We start from the raw sequence: 17040 nt of genomic DNA on the forward strand, positions 1-17040 counted from the left end.
CATTTATTACGGACTACTATTATTTATCTTAAATTATTTATTATTGTGCACATAATAATGACAGTATATTTATTTAGATTCCTCAAAACATTCTTAAAATTAATCTTCTGCAAAGTAATAGTTAAGAAGAATGTTAAACTCTTCGTCGATTACGACAAATAGTTCGACAAGGACGATTATGCAAGTTTATTTCGGTGTGGAGGGTACGTTGCGCAAAGGATTTCTGGAAATGCCCTGTGAATGAGCACAGTGCTTCTAGGCAGTAGGAATGAACCATGGTGTTATCCATGGTTTTTCTCTATACTGAATTTGCTTTGAAATAGTGTAAAATCAAACACTGCTGCTAATGGAATTTTCAACTTCAATGTAATTTAAAAAAAAAACCAAGAAGTAATGTTCGTTGATATTCCTTGAATGTACTGTGATTTGAATGCAGTTTACTTATAATATTGAGTTATAATAAGGTGACACAAGTTTGAATTTAAAAACGGTAAGAAAATAAAACTATTTATTACATGTTTTCTGACATTCTAGCCAAAACAGCTTAATTACATTTTTTTTTGGATTTATATAGTCTATGGTCGTTTCGAGTGCCATAAATCGAAATGGATTGGTACCTATCTGATATTGGCAACCCTGTTTCAAAATGGCTGTTTGCTTGGTAGCGTTTTAATGAGGTTATTGTATGTAATGAAATTTGTTTTCTGTTTGTTTATATACATAAAAAAATCCTGACAATAATTTCAAAGTGTGTATTGTGCTGCTGTGAAGAAACAATCGACAATGTTATAGTTTAAAAATCAAGATAAGGTAAGTTATTAAAAGTGGTTGACTTGAATCGTGTTAAGTTTTCGAAATGGGTAGAGCAAATTGCAACGCGTTGTATTTGGGTTTACTAACTGCAATTGTAATATTTACAATGTTTCTCTAACTAGGTATCCAAGTAATAAAACATGGATTTCGGACATCCTCACCAGAACATGGGTATGCCCCCGCCGGGCATGGGTATGATGGGTCCACCCATGGGCCCGCCACCGGGGCGGAACAACATTCGCCATAACTTTAGACCTTTCAACTACCAGATGCGATTTCCACCACAGGGCCCTCTTAATATGACACAAGATGATTTCGACGGTAAACGTTTGCGTAAATCAGTAATGCGTAAAACTGTAGATTATAACGCGGCTATTATAAAAGCATTAGAATGCCGCGTTTGGCAAAGAGACTGGCGCGATAGACATGCGCTTCAACCGGACGCGATGTACACCCCTGACCTTTTACCTCCTCCTTCATATCCTGATAATCCAATAAATGCCGTTACAACACGTTTTGTTAAAACAGCCACTAATAAAATGAGATGTCCTATCTTTGCTGTAGCATGGACTCCTGAAGGTAGAAGATTAATAACAGGTGCTTCCTCAGGAGAATTTACACTATGGAATGGATTAACATTTAACTTTGAAACCATTCTCCAAGCTCATGACTCACCAGTAAGATCAATGGTTTGGTCACATGGAGAAGGCTGGATGGTAACTGGAGACCATTCAGGATTTATAAAATACTGGCAGAGTAATATGAATAATGTTAAAATGTATCAAGCTCATAAAGAAGCTGTAAGAGGAATCAGTTTCAGCCCTAGTGATTCTAAGATAGTAACATGTTCAGATGATGGCACGCTCAGGATATTTGATTTCTATAGATGTCAAGAAGAAAGAATATTGAGAGGTCATGGTGCTGATGTGAAATGTGTTCAATGGCATCCAACTAAAGCACTCATTGTATCAGGCAGTAAAGACAACCAACAGCCTATTAAATTATGGGATCCAAAATCAGGGACAGCATTGTCAACTCTTCATGCTCATAAATCTACAGTAATGGACTTAAAGTGGAATGATAATGGTAACTGGCTAATAACTGCATCCCGTGATCATTTACTTAAATTATTTGACATACGTAAGCTAGGGTCTGAACTGCAAATTTTTAGAGGACACAAAAAGGAAGCTTCCAGTGTGGCATGGCATCCACATCATGAAGGCTTATTTTGTTCTGGGGGATCTGATGGAGCTATTTTATTTTGGAATGTAGGTACTGATAAAGAAGTTGGTTGTATTGAAGGAGCACATGAATCTATTGTCTGGACAATGGCTTGGCATCCACTGGGTCATATATTGTGCTCAGGTTCAAATGACCATACTTCTAAATTTTGGACTCGGAACCGTCCAGGTGACCTTATGAGAGACAAATATAATTTGAATACCTTACCTCCCGGAGTTCAAGATGATCAAGACTTGGAAGAACCTACTACAATTCCTGGTATGGGACCTGAAGATAAAGTAGAAATATTTTCCTCTGATACAGATAAAGTTATTCCTGGGTTAGATTTAGATACTACATTTGTTCCTATGGAATTTGAGAAGAAAGTTAAAAAAGTTCCATATAGTAAACCTATTCCTCGAAACTTCCAAGCCCAATGGAATCATGCTCCTAGTGCTGAAGAATCTTCTACAGAAGTCCTGAGCCAGGCTCTAGTTGAATCAGTCCCAGGCTCCATACCACTTGAACACATCAATCCATCTGCCATATTCATTTATGGAAAATTAATTGGAGTAGAACCTGGGTCTAAACTTGAGAAAGCAATAACTGAAGGACATGTTTCTCTTAGAAAATATATAGCTAGTGGGGAACTAGAAGAGTTGCATGATGTTATGCCTCATTTAGAAGATGATGCCGATGAAGAAAACTTTCAACCATTTGAATACCCTGACCAAAATGAAAATGAAAATGGTGATGAAGATGAACAAAATAACAAAGAAGATTATGAACGAGATGAAGAATACTATGATAATGATATGGATAAAAATGGAACCCATGATTCAGAAAAAACTGCAAAATATAATAATGGCCCAGACATGTCTAACATGCAACAGGTGACTAATATGCCACTAGTTATGAATAACATGATGAGACCCCCTATGGGTATGGGACCAATTAGACCCCCTATGAGACCACCCCTTGGTTCTATGCACATGCCTCCTCCACACATGTCAGGCATGCCACCCATGGGTGCTATGCCACCCTTAGGAAATATGCCTCCAATGGGAAATTTGCCACCAAGAGGTAGTATGCCACCAATGGGAAATATGCCTCCAATGGGAAATATGCCCCCAATGGGAAATATGCCCCCAATGGGTAACATGCCACCAATGGGAGTCATGCCACCCTTGGGAAACTTGCCACCACGGTCTTCCTTTAATGACAATGGTTACAATAAATCTCAGTTTGATTCTAATTATGAAAATCAGCAATATTCACAAAATGATGAAGAATATAATGAGGAAGAATCTTACGATCAAAATTATGAAGAAGAAAGTAATTACAATGAAGACGAGAAAGGTGATGAAGGATTTTCTAGAAATCAGCGATGGGAGCATGGTTATAGGGGAAGGACTCGTGTTAGAGGTCGAGGTATGAATGGTTATGGAGGACGTGGTAATCGACGCGGCAACAATGGCTCCAGAGGATCACCACGAAATCGACGAGGTGGTGGTCATAACAGAAACTTTAGACGAGGCAGTAAATCCGTTTCAAATTAGTTAATAAAAGATTTGTAATTTTCGGTACCTTCTCAAATGAATAATTTCGCTCCTGTAAGTGAAGTGTCAAGTTGTGTATGCGAGTAAGACAATTTTATAGTGACTGAAAATGGTTGTACATAATTTTTATTTACAGCTTGTATCTTAATTTCATAAGCTGAAAACTTAATAAATCTACGTTACAAATTTTTTTTTTAAAGTTTATACAGGTATATAAATATTCTTTGTTGTGGCTGTAATTGGTGAGTTTATCTTTTCTATTAAGTTGATTTAAAAAAGTTCTACTACTTAAATAAATCTTTCTATGATATCAGGTAATTAAAATTGTGAAAAATTGAGAAGACCACACAGACATTTGAAGATTGCCTCCAGTATTTCAAGATAGTGTGCAGTCTTGTAATGCAGTAGTCATCCGTTCAACTCCAGCAACTTTATAGTAAGAGACTGGTATTTATTGAATTTGTTTTGTCAATAATATATGAATTTTTCTGAAATAAAGTTAACAATGTACCAAACATTTTGTAAATGTGGTTAAATTTTTATTAAAAAAAAAAATAAAGATTTATGGAACCAATAAAACTGTCCAAGGGTTATCCTACCCTGATATCCTTAAATTATCAGTGTATTCAGTAATGCATTTTACTCTAGGCTATACTTGATTGAAACATTTCTATTTGTCATCACGAGAACACCATTTCATTGACAATTGATTGGTCTATACAATTTTCTTCACTATTCGTTTTTTCTGAAGTTTTTGTTCCTTACATTTTTTTAGCTCTCCCATCCATATTTTTCATTATAGTTTCTGATTGGTTTTTAACAGAAATCAAGTTGTGGTTGTTTTATTGAATGAATTACAAAAATTCCTGTACCTCAAGATCCACTAGGGAAATGCTTTGAGAAATCATTTGAAATCATATCAGCATCTTCATTTTTCCACCATAATATTCTTCATTTATGGGAACACCCATTTTTGATAAAAAAAAACATTAAGGTTGTTGTGTTTCTAGAGATTTTTTTTCCAGTCCCAACAAATATTGCATTTAAGCAGCAGGGCTGTGTCCTTTTTCAATAAGTTTAGAAAAAGGTTTTCATTAGCATGAAGTCGCTTTATTGCACCAGAGGCATCAACAACATCGACCTAGTGGTTGATGGATGTACCTCAAATATTCCCATTGTGATTGACAAACTATAATCTGTTCAACACTTCTCTTGCGGTTTTTACTTCCATGATTAACAAGTTTGTTTAGGAACTATATATGAGAAATTAATTACAGTTGTTTAGTTAGTACAAGATTATTTTAATGTGTAAGTTTTAAGTTATTCTGGTGAGATGTATGACGATGAGAGCGCTGTAGTGTTAGTTGTATAATTGCAAAACATTCACTGCTTTTTAGTACTGTTTTATATATTTTTTTTAAAACAAAAATGTGTTCATTATTTAGTTTTATCAAATAAATTACAGTGAGTTCTTTATTTCACCACATCCTCTTCAACACGACATTAATAATAACAATAATAAACGCTTAGTGTTTACTTATAGGGTCTGATCAATTTTCAGTATAGAGCTGCATTCGTTGATGTTAAGTTGAATATTTATGTCGTTATTCAATCATGAATATTTGGAAGGCGCTAAAAATAACATAATGATTGGATAAAAGTGAATATTGAATCTGATATTTACAAAAATGATTATTCTGATTGAATGAAGGGTTAATTCTTATTTTGAATATTGAGTTTCGTAACTTTATGCTGATATGTTATATCTAGAATGCACTGATCATACCCTTCATCACTGCTTGCCCTCAACCCTTGGACTGTCATCGATGCGTTAATTATAATAAAATTGAGGAATACGTTATTAAGGATCCTAAAATTTTGTGGATATAATAAATTTTTTAAATTTCTAAGGGTTTCATTTAATATCGCCCTCAACCTTGAATAAAGGAAAGTTGGGAATAAAATTGTAGTTTCAATTGTTTTTAATTTTGGTTTTGCCCTGATCGTAATTAATAAATTGCAATAGTCAAAACCCTCTCTTTTTGTTCCAGATGATCTTGACGTGGACGCGGTGGCTGCTCGTCTTGTCATCATGTCGCGGGAGTCATTTCGATTCTGGCAGCGACAAAAACTTATTAGTGGACTTAAAGGAAAACGTCACCGTTCACCTTGAAGCGATTAACGGGACCCCAATTTACAGATTAATAAAACCAGACGAAAGTACACAATGGTTTCCGGAACGAGAAACGAAAATGAATAGTTGTGTGATGAGGGCCCGCTGTGAACCGCTTTTTAATTCCACGTGCCTCGGGTCGATACTTCCATATAGTAAAACAAGCGTGCACTTGACTTTCTACAATAGTCAGCGGCAAATACAGAACCAACTAGAGTTTTATAAAAATTTAATCAATGTACCCAATTGTTGGGCCGTTATCCAACCCTTGCTTTGTGCGACTTTCATGCCGAAATGTGAGAAAATATTAGACCACGATATGGTATATATGCCTTCGTTCGAGATGTGCAAAATAACAATGGAACCGTGCGCTATCCTCTATAACACTTCATATTTTCCTTCTTTTCTCAAATGCAACACAACATTGTTTCCGCCGAATTGTGATAATGCCATGAGAGAGGTTAAATTTAATACAACCGGAAAATGTTTACCGCCCCTAATACACACGGACAAGTCCTTGCGCGTCTACGAAGGTACTAGAAATTTCTAAAAAAATCGATAATGCTTTGAAACATCCATCACAAACATAAGTTTTTTTCTTTTTGTTTCTGTAGGTATAACCGGTTGCGGATTGCCGTGTCGTGACCCGTTGTACACTGAAGATGAACACCAACAAATACATAAACTGGTAGCCTGGGGCGCCGGTGTGTGTCTGGCCCTAAACCTGCTGACCGTAGCCACGTTCCTCATAGACTGGCGGAGTGCTAACAAATATCCCGCATTAGTTATATTTTATATCAACGTGTGTTTCGCTGTTGCGTCAATGGGGTGAGTGGAATAGGACTACAACATAATCCACTTTTTTCACATCAAGTAGTCATTGGCTTAAAGGTTCGCTATCCGCAAATCGGCTTTATTAAGTTTTCGTTTGTTTTACGTTTGGGTAGTTGTGATCATACAAGCCACCACATCTCGCGCAAGTCAGTCGTCACTTGGGTTCTCGGCTCGATGACTGAATGTGTAAAATCCAGCAGACCATCCAGACCAAACCAAAAGTGGTCGCCTTGTAGTACATTTGGTCTGGATGGTTACTGGATCATAACGTGCTATAAAATAAAATAAAGAATGTGCACATGTACGCCGGCGATCGTCTTGTTTGGATCCTTGTAGGCTTTACGGCCTGGCCACGGGGATCGGCGGTGCGAACAGCGAAGCGGTGGGCGAGGCGACCATTCGCGCAGCACCGTTTGCAGGCCACGGGTACTCACGTTCGCCGCCGCGACTAGTAAGGAAGTCCGACAGCGAAATGTCTATATCGAAATTATCTCGATATTGCTTACAAATTAATAGTTTTTTGGTTCAGGACCTATTATTTGGAAAAGATTGTGAAGTACATGATTTGAATAAGAATCGGAGTATACCTATAGATGGAGAATTCCACAAGAAGTACGAGAAATACTTTGGGTGGCTAGACTTCCAAATAGCTGGTCTAGCTAGTATTTCAGCTATTTTATTTTTTTATTGCTTAGATGGGTGGACGAGCTCACAGCCCACCTTGTGTTAAGTGGTTACTGGAGCCCATAGACATCCACAACGTAAATGCGCCACCCACCTTGAGATATAAGTTCTAAGGTCTCAAGTATAGTTATAATGGCTGCCTCACCCTTCAAACCGAAACGCATTACTACTTCACGGCAGAAATAGGCAGGGTGGTAGTACCCACCCGTGTAGACTCACAAGAGGTCCTACCACCAGTAATTACGCAAATTATTATTTTGAAGATTTCATTTTTATCACACGATGTTATTCCTTCACCGTGGAAATCAATCGTGAACGTTGAGTGTTGTTGAGTACGTATTTCATTACAAAAATTGGTACCCGCCTGATATTCGAACACCGGTGCATCGCTCAACACGATTGCACCGGACGTCCGTTAGGCCACGACGACTTTAAAAATATAAAATAAAAAATAAATAAAAAATATAAAAATTTGGGCGTTAATTTTTCGCGGCGAAAACAACTAAACTCATTTAATCACTGTACTATTCGCCGCGACTACCGCTCGACTCCGTGGCTCGCGCCGTCCGTATTCATGCATTTGTTTTGCTCGCCCGCCGCATCGCGCGATTCGCTCGGTACATTTCGCCGGTCGCTTCGCCGGTCGCCGGTGCGCGTGGCTTGTTAGGTACATTTCTATGCGCTTGTTTTAGTCGCTAGACGCTTCGCCGTTCGCACCGCGCGAATATTCGCATCGGCGAATGTCCCGTGGCCAGGCTGTTAGAGGTATATTCGAGTCTTCGGCAATCCACTGTATTGACTGTGCCATTCATGTATATTTCTAGATGGATAATAGAATCCTGTAGTGATTTTTTTCTGTTGAATATTTATCTATCATGCAGTGATCTTTTAAAAAAATGTTTCATTACTTGCTGACAGATACGAAAATTTGTGAAACCTTACAAGGCCGATACATTTGAGTTTAAAAGTCTTTTCTTCTGGATCCTTCTTATTCTGAGCATGTTGAAAAATTTAGTTCTGAGTGAAATTTAGTTAACCAGAGTAAGTTTTGGGTTCTTAATGTCGCTGATTTGTTTTTATCTAAGACTGCTATGTCAAAGATGGTGAATAAACGCGGAGTTCTCTGAGAAGTCTTTTAATTTATCGATATTTATTTATTTTTTTTTCAAATAACAAAACTTTCTGTTTCAGTTGGCTTGTTCAATTCGGTGTCGGCTCAAGAGACGATATAGTTTGCTCGAAAGATGGCACTAGACGACAAGGGGAGCCATCGGCCGAAGAAAATTTATTTTGCGTTGTCGTATTCGTTTTGGTAAATATAAACAATGTTTTGCTTTAATGAAAATTTCACGTCTAATTTTTGTACTGGCACTTGACTTGACACCACACGTGATCCTATCGTGGAACAGGTTCAAGTCTGGGCACGTAGCGTGTGTACATGTATTTGATCTTTTGACATAATGAGAAGCTTGTTCTCGAGTATTCGCAGCTAGTAACTAATGAACTAACAGCTTTCTTTCGGAACAGAAAAATCGAGGAGTTTATTCCAGAACCACATGGAAGGCACTGAAAATGATCTCATAAAAAACTTAAAGACAGCTACTACAATTAGTAGATGTTATAGTTTGACAGATCAGAGGCCCTAAACGGCTTATAGACAATTCGAAGTGATTAAAACGACCCCTTAAATATTTCATCGAATAGCTGAACACACTACACGCCACAGTTGAGACTTCGATCTCATGTGTCTAGGTGGATAGGGCAGCATTCAAATTGTTTTACGTAACGATGACGACTCATACGAGAGGTCGCCTACTCATTTATAGTTAAACTAGCTTTTGCCCGCGACTCCGTTCGCGTGGAATAGTTACTTGGGCATAACGCTAAATTTTACCCCCACTTCATTTACGTAGAAAGTGAAAATTGTTTTGAATTATAGAATGTTAAGGAGCTATTTAAACACCTATTTTGAAACATTATTTATTGGTGCTCCACTCCTCCGTGCCGTCCTCAAAAAATGGGTTGTCTAACACTGAAAGAATTTTTCAAATCGGACCTGTAGTTTTTGAGATTAGCGCGTTCAAACAAACAAACTCTTCAGCTTTATAATATTAGTATAGATATCAATACCCAATTTGACTGTTGAATACAGAAATTATCTCTTTCAGGTTTATTATTTTATGATGGCAGCCTGCGTCTGGTTCGTTATATTCACGTACGCTTGGCACATGTGTAGTTTTCGAGCTCTGGGTGAGTGAATTTTTGGATAAAAATTCTAATTTAATTTATAATTTTAAATAATTTTCTTTTATTTTTCATAATCAACTTCAGTTTCGGACAGAATTAAGTAGCTTCGAGGTGAGAATTACAAATTACTCAAAATATTAGTAGTAAAGGGATTGATAATTCTAATAAAAATGTAAACTAATTTTTACACAGTAGATTAAATGTGGTGTTTTAGATTCAGTAGTCTTCTGGTAAAGTAGGTATTGTAGATATTCTGTAGGCAATCAACAATTTTACTGAAAAGTAATTGTGAAATTTTCATAAATTCACTGTTGCATTCTTAAAAATGTTGTCGAAATACCTTTAGATCATCTAACTAGATGTCAACTTTTGAAATATTCTAGATTCCCAAAATACCACCACCATGCTACTTTTCACCACTATGCATTCAAAATAAAACAAAAGTCTATCATTTCTTAGCTGTCTATCGTACTTCATTAATATGAATTAAACAATAAGTATTTCACTAATCTCAAAGAAATATAATTTAAGAAGATAACATTACGTGGGTAGTATTTAATACTTTAATTGCCTAAACTATTTTAAGTTTAACATAAATTAATAATGGCAATGTCAATCCTATTTTTATTTTGATCGCATAGTAACCATCGCCGTAATATAATTGCAGAATTAAAAAAAAATAAGTTATTTTATTACAGGTAAAATACAAGATCGTATTGACAAGAAAGCTGCGTATTTCCACCTGGTGGCGTGGTCTCTCCCTTTGATATTAACGATAACAACAATGGCGTTCGGAGAAGTGGACGGGAGCAGCGTCACGGGCGTGTGCTTCGTCGGCTACGTGAACCATCCCATGCGCGCCGCCTTGTTGCTCGCGCCGCTGGCCGTCGTGCTTACTTTAGGCGGATATTTTCTTTTAAGAGGTGACATGTTTGTATACAACAATATTTGATATATTTGGTGGAAAATAATAATTGCAAGGAAAGCACTAGTATTTTATAAATAAAACTAGTTGACCCGGCAGACTTCGTAGTGCCTCAATCGATAAATAAAAGACCTAAACTTTTGTATAAAATAAACTTAAAACAAACAAAAGGAATCCGACGGAGGACACATCAAAGGAAAAACGAAATTGTTATTTTTATTTAATTCCGAGCATTTAATATTTATCTACCTTTTAAACCTTCTCTGGACTTCCACAAATAATTCAAGACCAAAATTAGCCAAATCGGTCTAGCCGTCTCGAGTTTTAGCGAGACTAACGAGCAGCAATTCATTTTTATATTTAATAGCGACCCGCCCTCTCTTCGCTTCGGAAACTGTAATTTATTATTGATTTCTCAACTATTTAATGGATGTTATTATACATATAAACCTTCCTCTTCAATCACTCTATCTATTAAAAAAAAACCGCATCAAAATCCGTTGCGTAGTTTTAAAGATTTAATCATACATAGGGACAGAGAAAGCGACTTTGTTTTATACTATGTAGTGAAGATAATGAATAATGTGCTTTGCGTTAATGTGGACCGCTCGAAATTAAGAGTTATAGCAGCTGTTAACTTCCAAGATTTGTATCGGTTGTTAAATTGATTTCTGCTTCCGTTAAGCTAGTTTATTGCTGATCGGACCCCGGAAGCCTGTGTACATTCACATTACAAATTCAATACAACATTCTACAACAATACAATATTCATAACAATATTTTCTTGCAGGCGTATTTTCCCTTGTCGTGGTCCGAGTGTCGAGTAAAGATGTGATATCTCCGCGAGCCTCAAACAAGATCCGCCGTACGATCACGCGGTGCTCCATCACGGCGGCGCTGGTGGCCGTCTTCATCTGCGTCACGTTCGCTTGTCACATCTACGAGTTCAGGAATGCAGACCTTTGGAAAGACTCGTTTAAGAGGAATATCATGTAAGTTAGACGATCCGTCACATCGACCAACTCGGTATTACTGTTTACTTTACATTAATGAATATACAATTACGTATAGAATTCAAATGAATTTTACGATAAAGATTATAATTAGCATGTTCAAATATTTGAAAGATTTCATAAAGATCACGGAAGGAAATACTTTGGTATACTATTGTTTGTCTAACTTATTTACCCATTGATAACACTTAAACTAAACAAACAGACTAAAAAAGGGTATTAAACTGTTTTTAGCCTATTTATATCTATGTAGAATCGTGAGCACTAGTATATATTTTTACAATATACATTTGATAATTAGTAATTGGAAAAATTCACTACAGAATTTTCATGATGAGTCATGTTTTATGGTACCTACTTATTACAGCTGTCGACTAGAAGCTGGTCAAGAAAGGCAGAAGGAATGTTTGACGGGCTCTCGTCCCTCGATATCTGTGCTGCAGCTGCGACTGCTGTGTTGCTTCGCGGCCGGAGCACTCATGTCCTCGTGGACCTGGACGCCGGCTGCCCTCGCCGCCTGGAGACGATATCTGGCCAGGTACCGGAAGCAATTTATGCCGTAGGCAAAATGCTTTAGGGCGAAAAACAGATTTTCTAAGCCCTTGACATTGCTGATGCATGAGCAACCATCAGCACTAACATCAAGTCTTTTGACATATATAACGGTTAGCTCGTGAAGTATTAACACTTTGAACGCCACATGAAAAATCGAGTATTTTCCTTCAGGCCACATAGATTGCAGCTATCAACGCATATGGAAGTTAGCTATGTGGGCTTTAGCCGAACCGAATGCATTGGTTTTCAAATCCAATAGAAAGTTGTAGTTGTTATTATTATTATTATTATTATATAAGGTTATGATGAACAGGTTTTTATCAAGATTATAGGCTTTTAAAATGTCTTAAAAACTAAACGGTAAAAGTTGCTAATTTTTATCGCATATTATAAATTTTAGAATGAAAATCTCAAGTTAATAAAAAATACTGATTCCCTGATTTTGGCTTGGTCCGACTGGTATAGTACGCTAGGCCCACCGGTATGCCGCATGGCGATCAACGCGTTAGCCCATATTCATAATGTGTGTGCCCTACAATACAATGTAATACAAAATTAAATTAATATTGACAGGAAATGTGGATGCTCCGTTGATGAGGAAATAACTCGTCGCGCACAAAAGCACGAGTTGATACGTCGAGCCTACAGGCGCCGCGCGGAGTTCGCGGCCCGAGGACGACTCTCCATATCTCTGGGCGGCTCCAGGCAAGATCCCGTTGGGCTGTGTCTGGATCACACCTCTCCGATCGATTACCCGGAAGATGCGAAACATGAAAGGTAAAAACTATTATAATACAAGCTTACAACTATTAAGCGGTATATAATTGAATAAGATATCCCCGTTATATTAGAAAGGAAAAGTATTTAAAAAATAATGCAACATTTTATATTAAATTATATTAAGGTTATGTTGGCTTAGTGACAATAGCTTTGATACAATGGTTATCGTGTAGACGTGAGCCACTTTTGAGGGCTCTACCATTAGTAACTTAAGATTCCACGTCCTTACGGATCCATCAGATCCAATAACCTTTGCATTAGACGCCTTCAGCTCTAACACTAGGAGCAGGCTTAGGGACCCCGGTAACCGTACTCGTCGAACTCGACAAAGAGTTCGCCGGTTAGCAAATCCCAACCCTCCCGGCTGAGCCTTTGCTCGCCCACTTGTCCTGGTGAAACTGGAAAGGCCTCCGGGCCACCAGTAATTTAAAAAAAAAAAAAAAACTTTAGATTTCTATCTTACTGATCAATAGACAATCACAATTAACAGTTGATTCTCTAACATATATCTGCTTTTATACCCACACATACAATGTACAACAGAAAGTTCACCGATAAAACAAAACTGCAATATATATAATATGCCTGGAATTGTACAATATATATTTATTTTTAGGACTATACCGCCATACAATGCTCTTAATATAAGCATAGGACAGGCTCTCGGCTAACTTCACTCATATAAGTATGGTCCGAAAAAATGTTAAAAATAGATCAGCGCCATTTATTTGTACGTAATTTGAAATGAGTTTTCCGATTCCCGAAATCCGTCATTTTATTATACGTATTAATATTTTTAAGGCAGTACAGACGCCATCTTGATTTGATGTTATCGCGAGTTTGGCATCGGGGTCTTGTCAGTGTATTACGCGATCTGAGTGCATATACATACACACTTATGTTGATTTTCTTGTTTAATTTGATTTTGTTGATTTGTTTTTGTTAATTCTTAAAATTAGTTTTGGCTTTTTTTTCAATGACGATGAGCAAAAGAGTTAGATGTTTTACATCGGCGAGCTCAAGAAGTTGTTAGTAATGTTGATAAGTACTTCGAAGAAGAGAAAAAGCGTGCCATTACACTATTGGACCAGTTAAAACCAGCGAGAATTGTATCTGGATCTGATAGCAATAAACCGCTTAATATATTCGTGAAAGCTTCATGAAGCATTTCGAAACTGCTTCGAAGATACCGTTTGACTTAAGCCAACTGGTATTAATAAAAGTACAGTTAATCGTATCCACGGTGAACAGACATGCAGCAGAAGCAAGCACAACCGAAATAGTGATTAATAGTGACTCCCAAAAAGAAACCACGTCATTAAATAATAATTTATTAGTAATACACTAGTACGATATGCCAAGTAGAGACAACTTGTGAGGGCCCTATGTACTAATGGGGTACCCTAAGACTACAACAACGATACATCAAACATATATTTATCATTTCGTTTTTGCATATTGTACTGAGTTCCTGTGACCTCAAAATATGGCGTTAGGCTGGTCCTATTCTTATTGTAATCACACATTTCGTTTTTGCATATTGTACTGAGTTCCTGTGACCTCACAATATGGCGTTAGACTGGTCCTATTCTTATTTTAATCACATAGTACATAATTTAGAAAATAAAGTGAAAGATATATTAAGAATTTGATGTGTACTTTTAAGTATAAGCCGCGCCATTAAAGAAACGAATCTAAAATGGCGGCGGCGATCATGCGTTCTCACTTTAAACTATTGCTGTCTTTAGTCGCACACGGCGCGTACTGCATGCAAAAAATCAGTTCTTTGTTCTCACACTGTTTCGACGCGCTTTGTTTTCTCTCAAATTCTGTTGTTATTTGTTGTATTTGTTCGTTATTATGTTGTTTTTATTAAATTTGTTATTGCTTAAAGTAAAGTAAAGTAAGGTACATTCTCATTTGTTTTTTTTATTAATTTTTTACAATAAACAACACATTTTCTTTCTATCTTTCTTTTTATTAGTTGACCCTACCATCTGCCAGTTCAGGTACATAGACGCCATTTTCGATTCGTTTCTATATTGGCGCGGCTTATACATAAAATGTAAATAAAAATATTTATAAAGGGACAGTTTATGATACGTGATATAAGTTTTATTTTTATTTTTGAAGTGAAAACTTCTTTAGAATCGTTGTGATTTCAAACCGGATGCAACGGAAAAAACGACAGGTAAGAGACACAAATACAAAAATGTGGAGGATGAAGCCAGCAAAGAATGAGAGAGAAATATACATACTATTTAATACAGCGCCATCTGTGAGATTTTTTAATACTAACGTGTGTATGAAAGCTCTTGTAGTGAATTTTAATTTAGGATTATACGTGAAATTAAAATATCAATTCACAGAGGGCGCTACCTTACAATTATTTACTAATGACAAAATTTTACATATACTTAAGACGTTTAGGATAATTGTATTTTAATTTTGGAAGGTTTCACTTCTACCACGTGTGAATTGCACACATGTATATTTTTTTATTGCTTAGATTGGTGGACGAGCTCACAGCCCACCTGGTGTTAAGTGGTTACTGGAGCCCTATCTAGATATCTACAACGTAAAATGCGCCACCCACCTTGAGATATAAATTCTAAAGGTCTCAGTATAGTTATAACGGCTGCCCCACCCTTCAAACCGAAACGCATTACTGCTTCACGGCAGAAAATGGCAGGGCGGTAGCACCTACATGCGCGGACTCACAAGAGGTCCTACCGTCAGTAAAAGTTAAGTAAAAGTATAAGTTTATTGTTTGTGCACAGCGGTGAACTGTCGTCGTCGTGGGCGGCCAACCTGCCGCGGTTCGTGCGGCGCCGCGACGCGCTGGTGTTGCCCGCGCACGCGCACCCGCACCACTCGCTCAGCTCCACGCCGGACCGACGCAACTCGCAGGACTCTCAGATCAGCATCAGCCTGCGACACGTCTCCGTAGAATCTCGCCGCAACTCACTCGACAGTCAGCTCTCGGTGAAGATCGCCGAGATGAAAACCAAAGTCGGTCGCCGCCGAACTAAACATACCAAAGCGAAACGTAAACGGGCCACTGGGCCCCGCAAGGAGAGCACGCCTTCCATCGAGAGTCAAATAAGCCGCTATTGGCTGCAGGCCGTCGCGGCTAACAATGATCGCTCCAGAGAAGAAGTCAAATTCAGCTTTGAATGATCGCAAATCATTTAATAATCTGTGCCAAGAATTACTTCATAATAAATAAAAACTTGAATCTCGAACTTGAAACTTAAATTAAGTTAAGAAGCAACTTATTTTTTGTGATTATACTGATTACGATAAAGACTGATTAGAAGAGTCTCTACGATTGTATTAATATAGAATTAAAACAATTCCATGACATATTACGAATGTGATGAAATTACGTTGTCTTCATTCTTGACTGTGCTCGTGCCATATCTTCAGAAGTTGTTTGGGAGTCATTCTAACTTGTGTGGCGTAACTTTTGTTATCGCATTTGTACAAAGCGTTTTGTAATATATATTTTTGTCTATTAGTTTGATAAGCAATAACATAACAGTAAGGTTGTGATTCGCGTTGTATCTGAGACAACACACGATTGAAATGTTTTTTTTAAGCATGTTTTATTCTTGTTGTCGACAAAACAGCAAATACATTAAGTCTGCACTAGCTTTAAATTTTTCGATAAAAACGTTTTTTAAATAAATTTTTGATACATATTGTTTGTTTTTATTTAATAAACAATGTATACAACCTCCAATCCATACAATCCCGCTTTTGCAGGCTAGCCGTCGGAGCTCCGTGGTTCGTGAGGAACGTTGACATACACGACGACCTGGGTCTCGAATCAATCCGGAAATATATGAAGTCAGCGTCGGAACGATACTTCGATAAGGCTATGCGTCATGATAATCGCCTTATCGTTGCCGCCGCTGACTACTCCCCGAATCCTGATCACGCAGGAGCCAGTCACCGTCGACGCCCTAAACACGTCCTTACGGATCCCTCAGATCCAATAACCTTTGCCTTACACGCCTTCAGCTCTAACCCTAGGAGCAGGCCTAGGGACCCCGGTAAACGTACTCGTCGAACTCGACAGAGTGTAGTAACCTAACCCTATTTACTGATCGATAAATCTCTTCAAAATTCGTCTATTGGCCATTTGAATTGGTTTTCTATAAACTTGTGGAACGTCTAGGCAGTAACATTTACCTTGTATTCATTTGCATAAGCTCGCGTTGGTCTAAGCTC

At 37.5% G+C, this 17040-nt stretch overlaps 2 protein-coding genes across 5 annotated transcripts; both read left to right on the forward strand.

Annotated features, from left to right (window-relative positions):
* The first annotated feature begins 590 nt into the window (after positions 1 to 590).
* On the forward strand, positions 591 to 16508 carry LOC114251435 (protein smoothened-like). 4 transcript variants are annotated; one of them, XM_089737386.1, is made up of 11 exons: positions 639 to 810; positions 936 to 1134; positions 5645 to 6299; positions 6381 to 6594; positions 8476 to 8596; positions 9453 to 9534; positions 10230 to 10454; positions 11247 to 11448; positions 11837 to 12007; positions 12598 to 12801; positions 15585 to 16508. In XM_089737386.1, the coding sequence occupies exons 2-11, from the start codon at positions 1123 to 1125 to the stop codon at positions 15982 to 15984; spliced, it is 2286 nt and encodes a 761-aa protein (XP_089593512.1). In that variant the 5' UTR covers positions 639 to 810; positions 936 to 1122; the 3' UTR covers positions 15985 to 16508. The 4 variants fall into 4 exon arrangements, with proteins under 4 accessions (XP_028041489.1, XP_089593512.1, XP_089593515.1 ...); XM_089737389.1 differs by lacking the exons at positions 639 to 810; positions 936 to 1134 and adding exons at positions 2313 to 3835; positions 3908 to 4029; XM_028185688.2 differs by lacking the exon at positions 936 to 1134 and having other exon boundaries at positions 591 to 810.
* On the forward strand, positions 954 to 3779 carry LOC149503285 (pre-mRNA 3' end processing protein WDR33-like). The gene has a single exon (XM_089737380.1). The coding sequence runs from the start codon at positions 954 to 956 to the stop codon at positions 3591 to 3593; it is 2640 nt and encodes an 879-aa protein (XP_089593506.1). The 3' UTR covers positions 3594 to 3779.
* Positions 16509 to 17040: the final 532 nt, after the last annotated feature.

This window comes from Bombyx mandarina, chromosome 03, assembly GCF_030267445.1.
Source record: "Bombyx mandarina strain Sakado chromosome 03, ASM3026744v2".
Classification (NCBI taxonomy): domain Eukaryota; kingdom Metazoa; phylum Arthropoda; class Insecta; order Lepidoptera; family Bombycidae; genus Bombyx; species Bombyx mandarina.

Coding starts and splice junctions, on each gene's coding strand:
- LOC114251435 (XM_089737386.1), top strand. Junction 8,597..9,452: donor GCGTTGTCGTATTCGTTTTG/GTAAATATAAAC, acceptor TATCTCTTTCAG/GTTTATTATTTTATGATGGC. Junction 12,802..15,584: donor GAAGATGCGAAACATGAAAG/GTAAAAACTATT, acceptor GTTTGTGCACAG/CGGTGAACTGTCGTCGTCGT.
- LOC149503285 (XM_089737380.1), top strand. CDS start 954: ATGGATTTCGGACATCCTCACCAGAACATGGGTATGCCCCCGCCGGGC.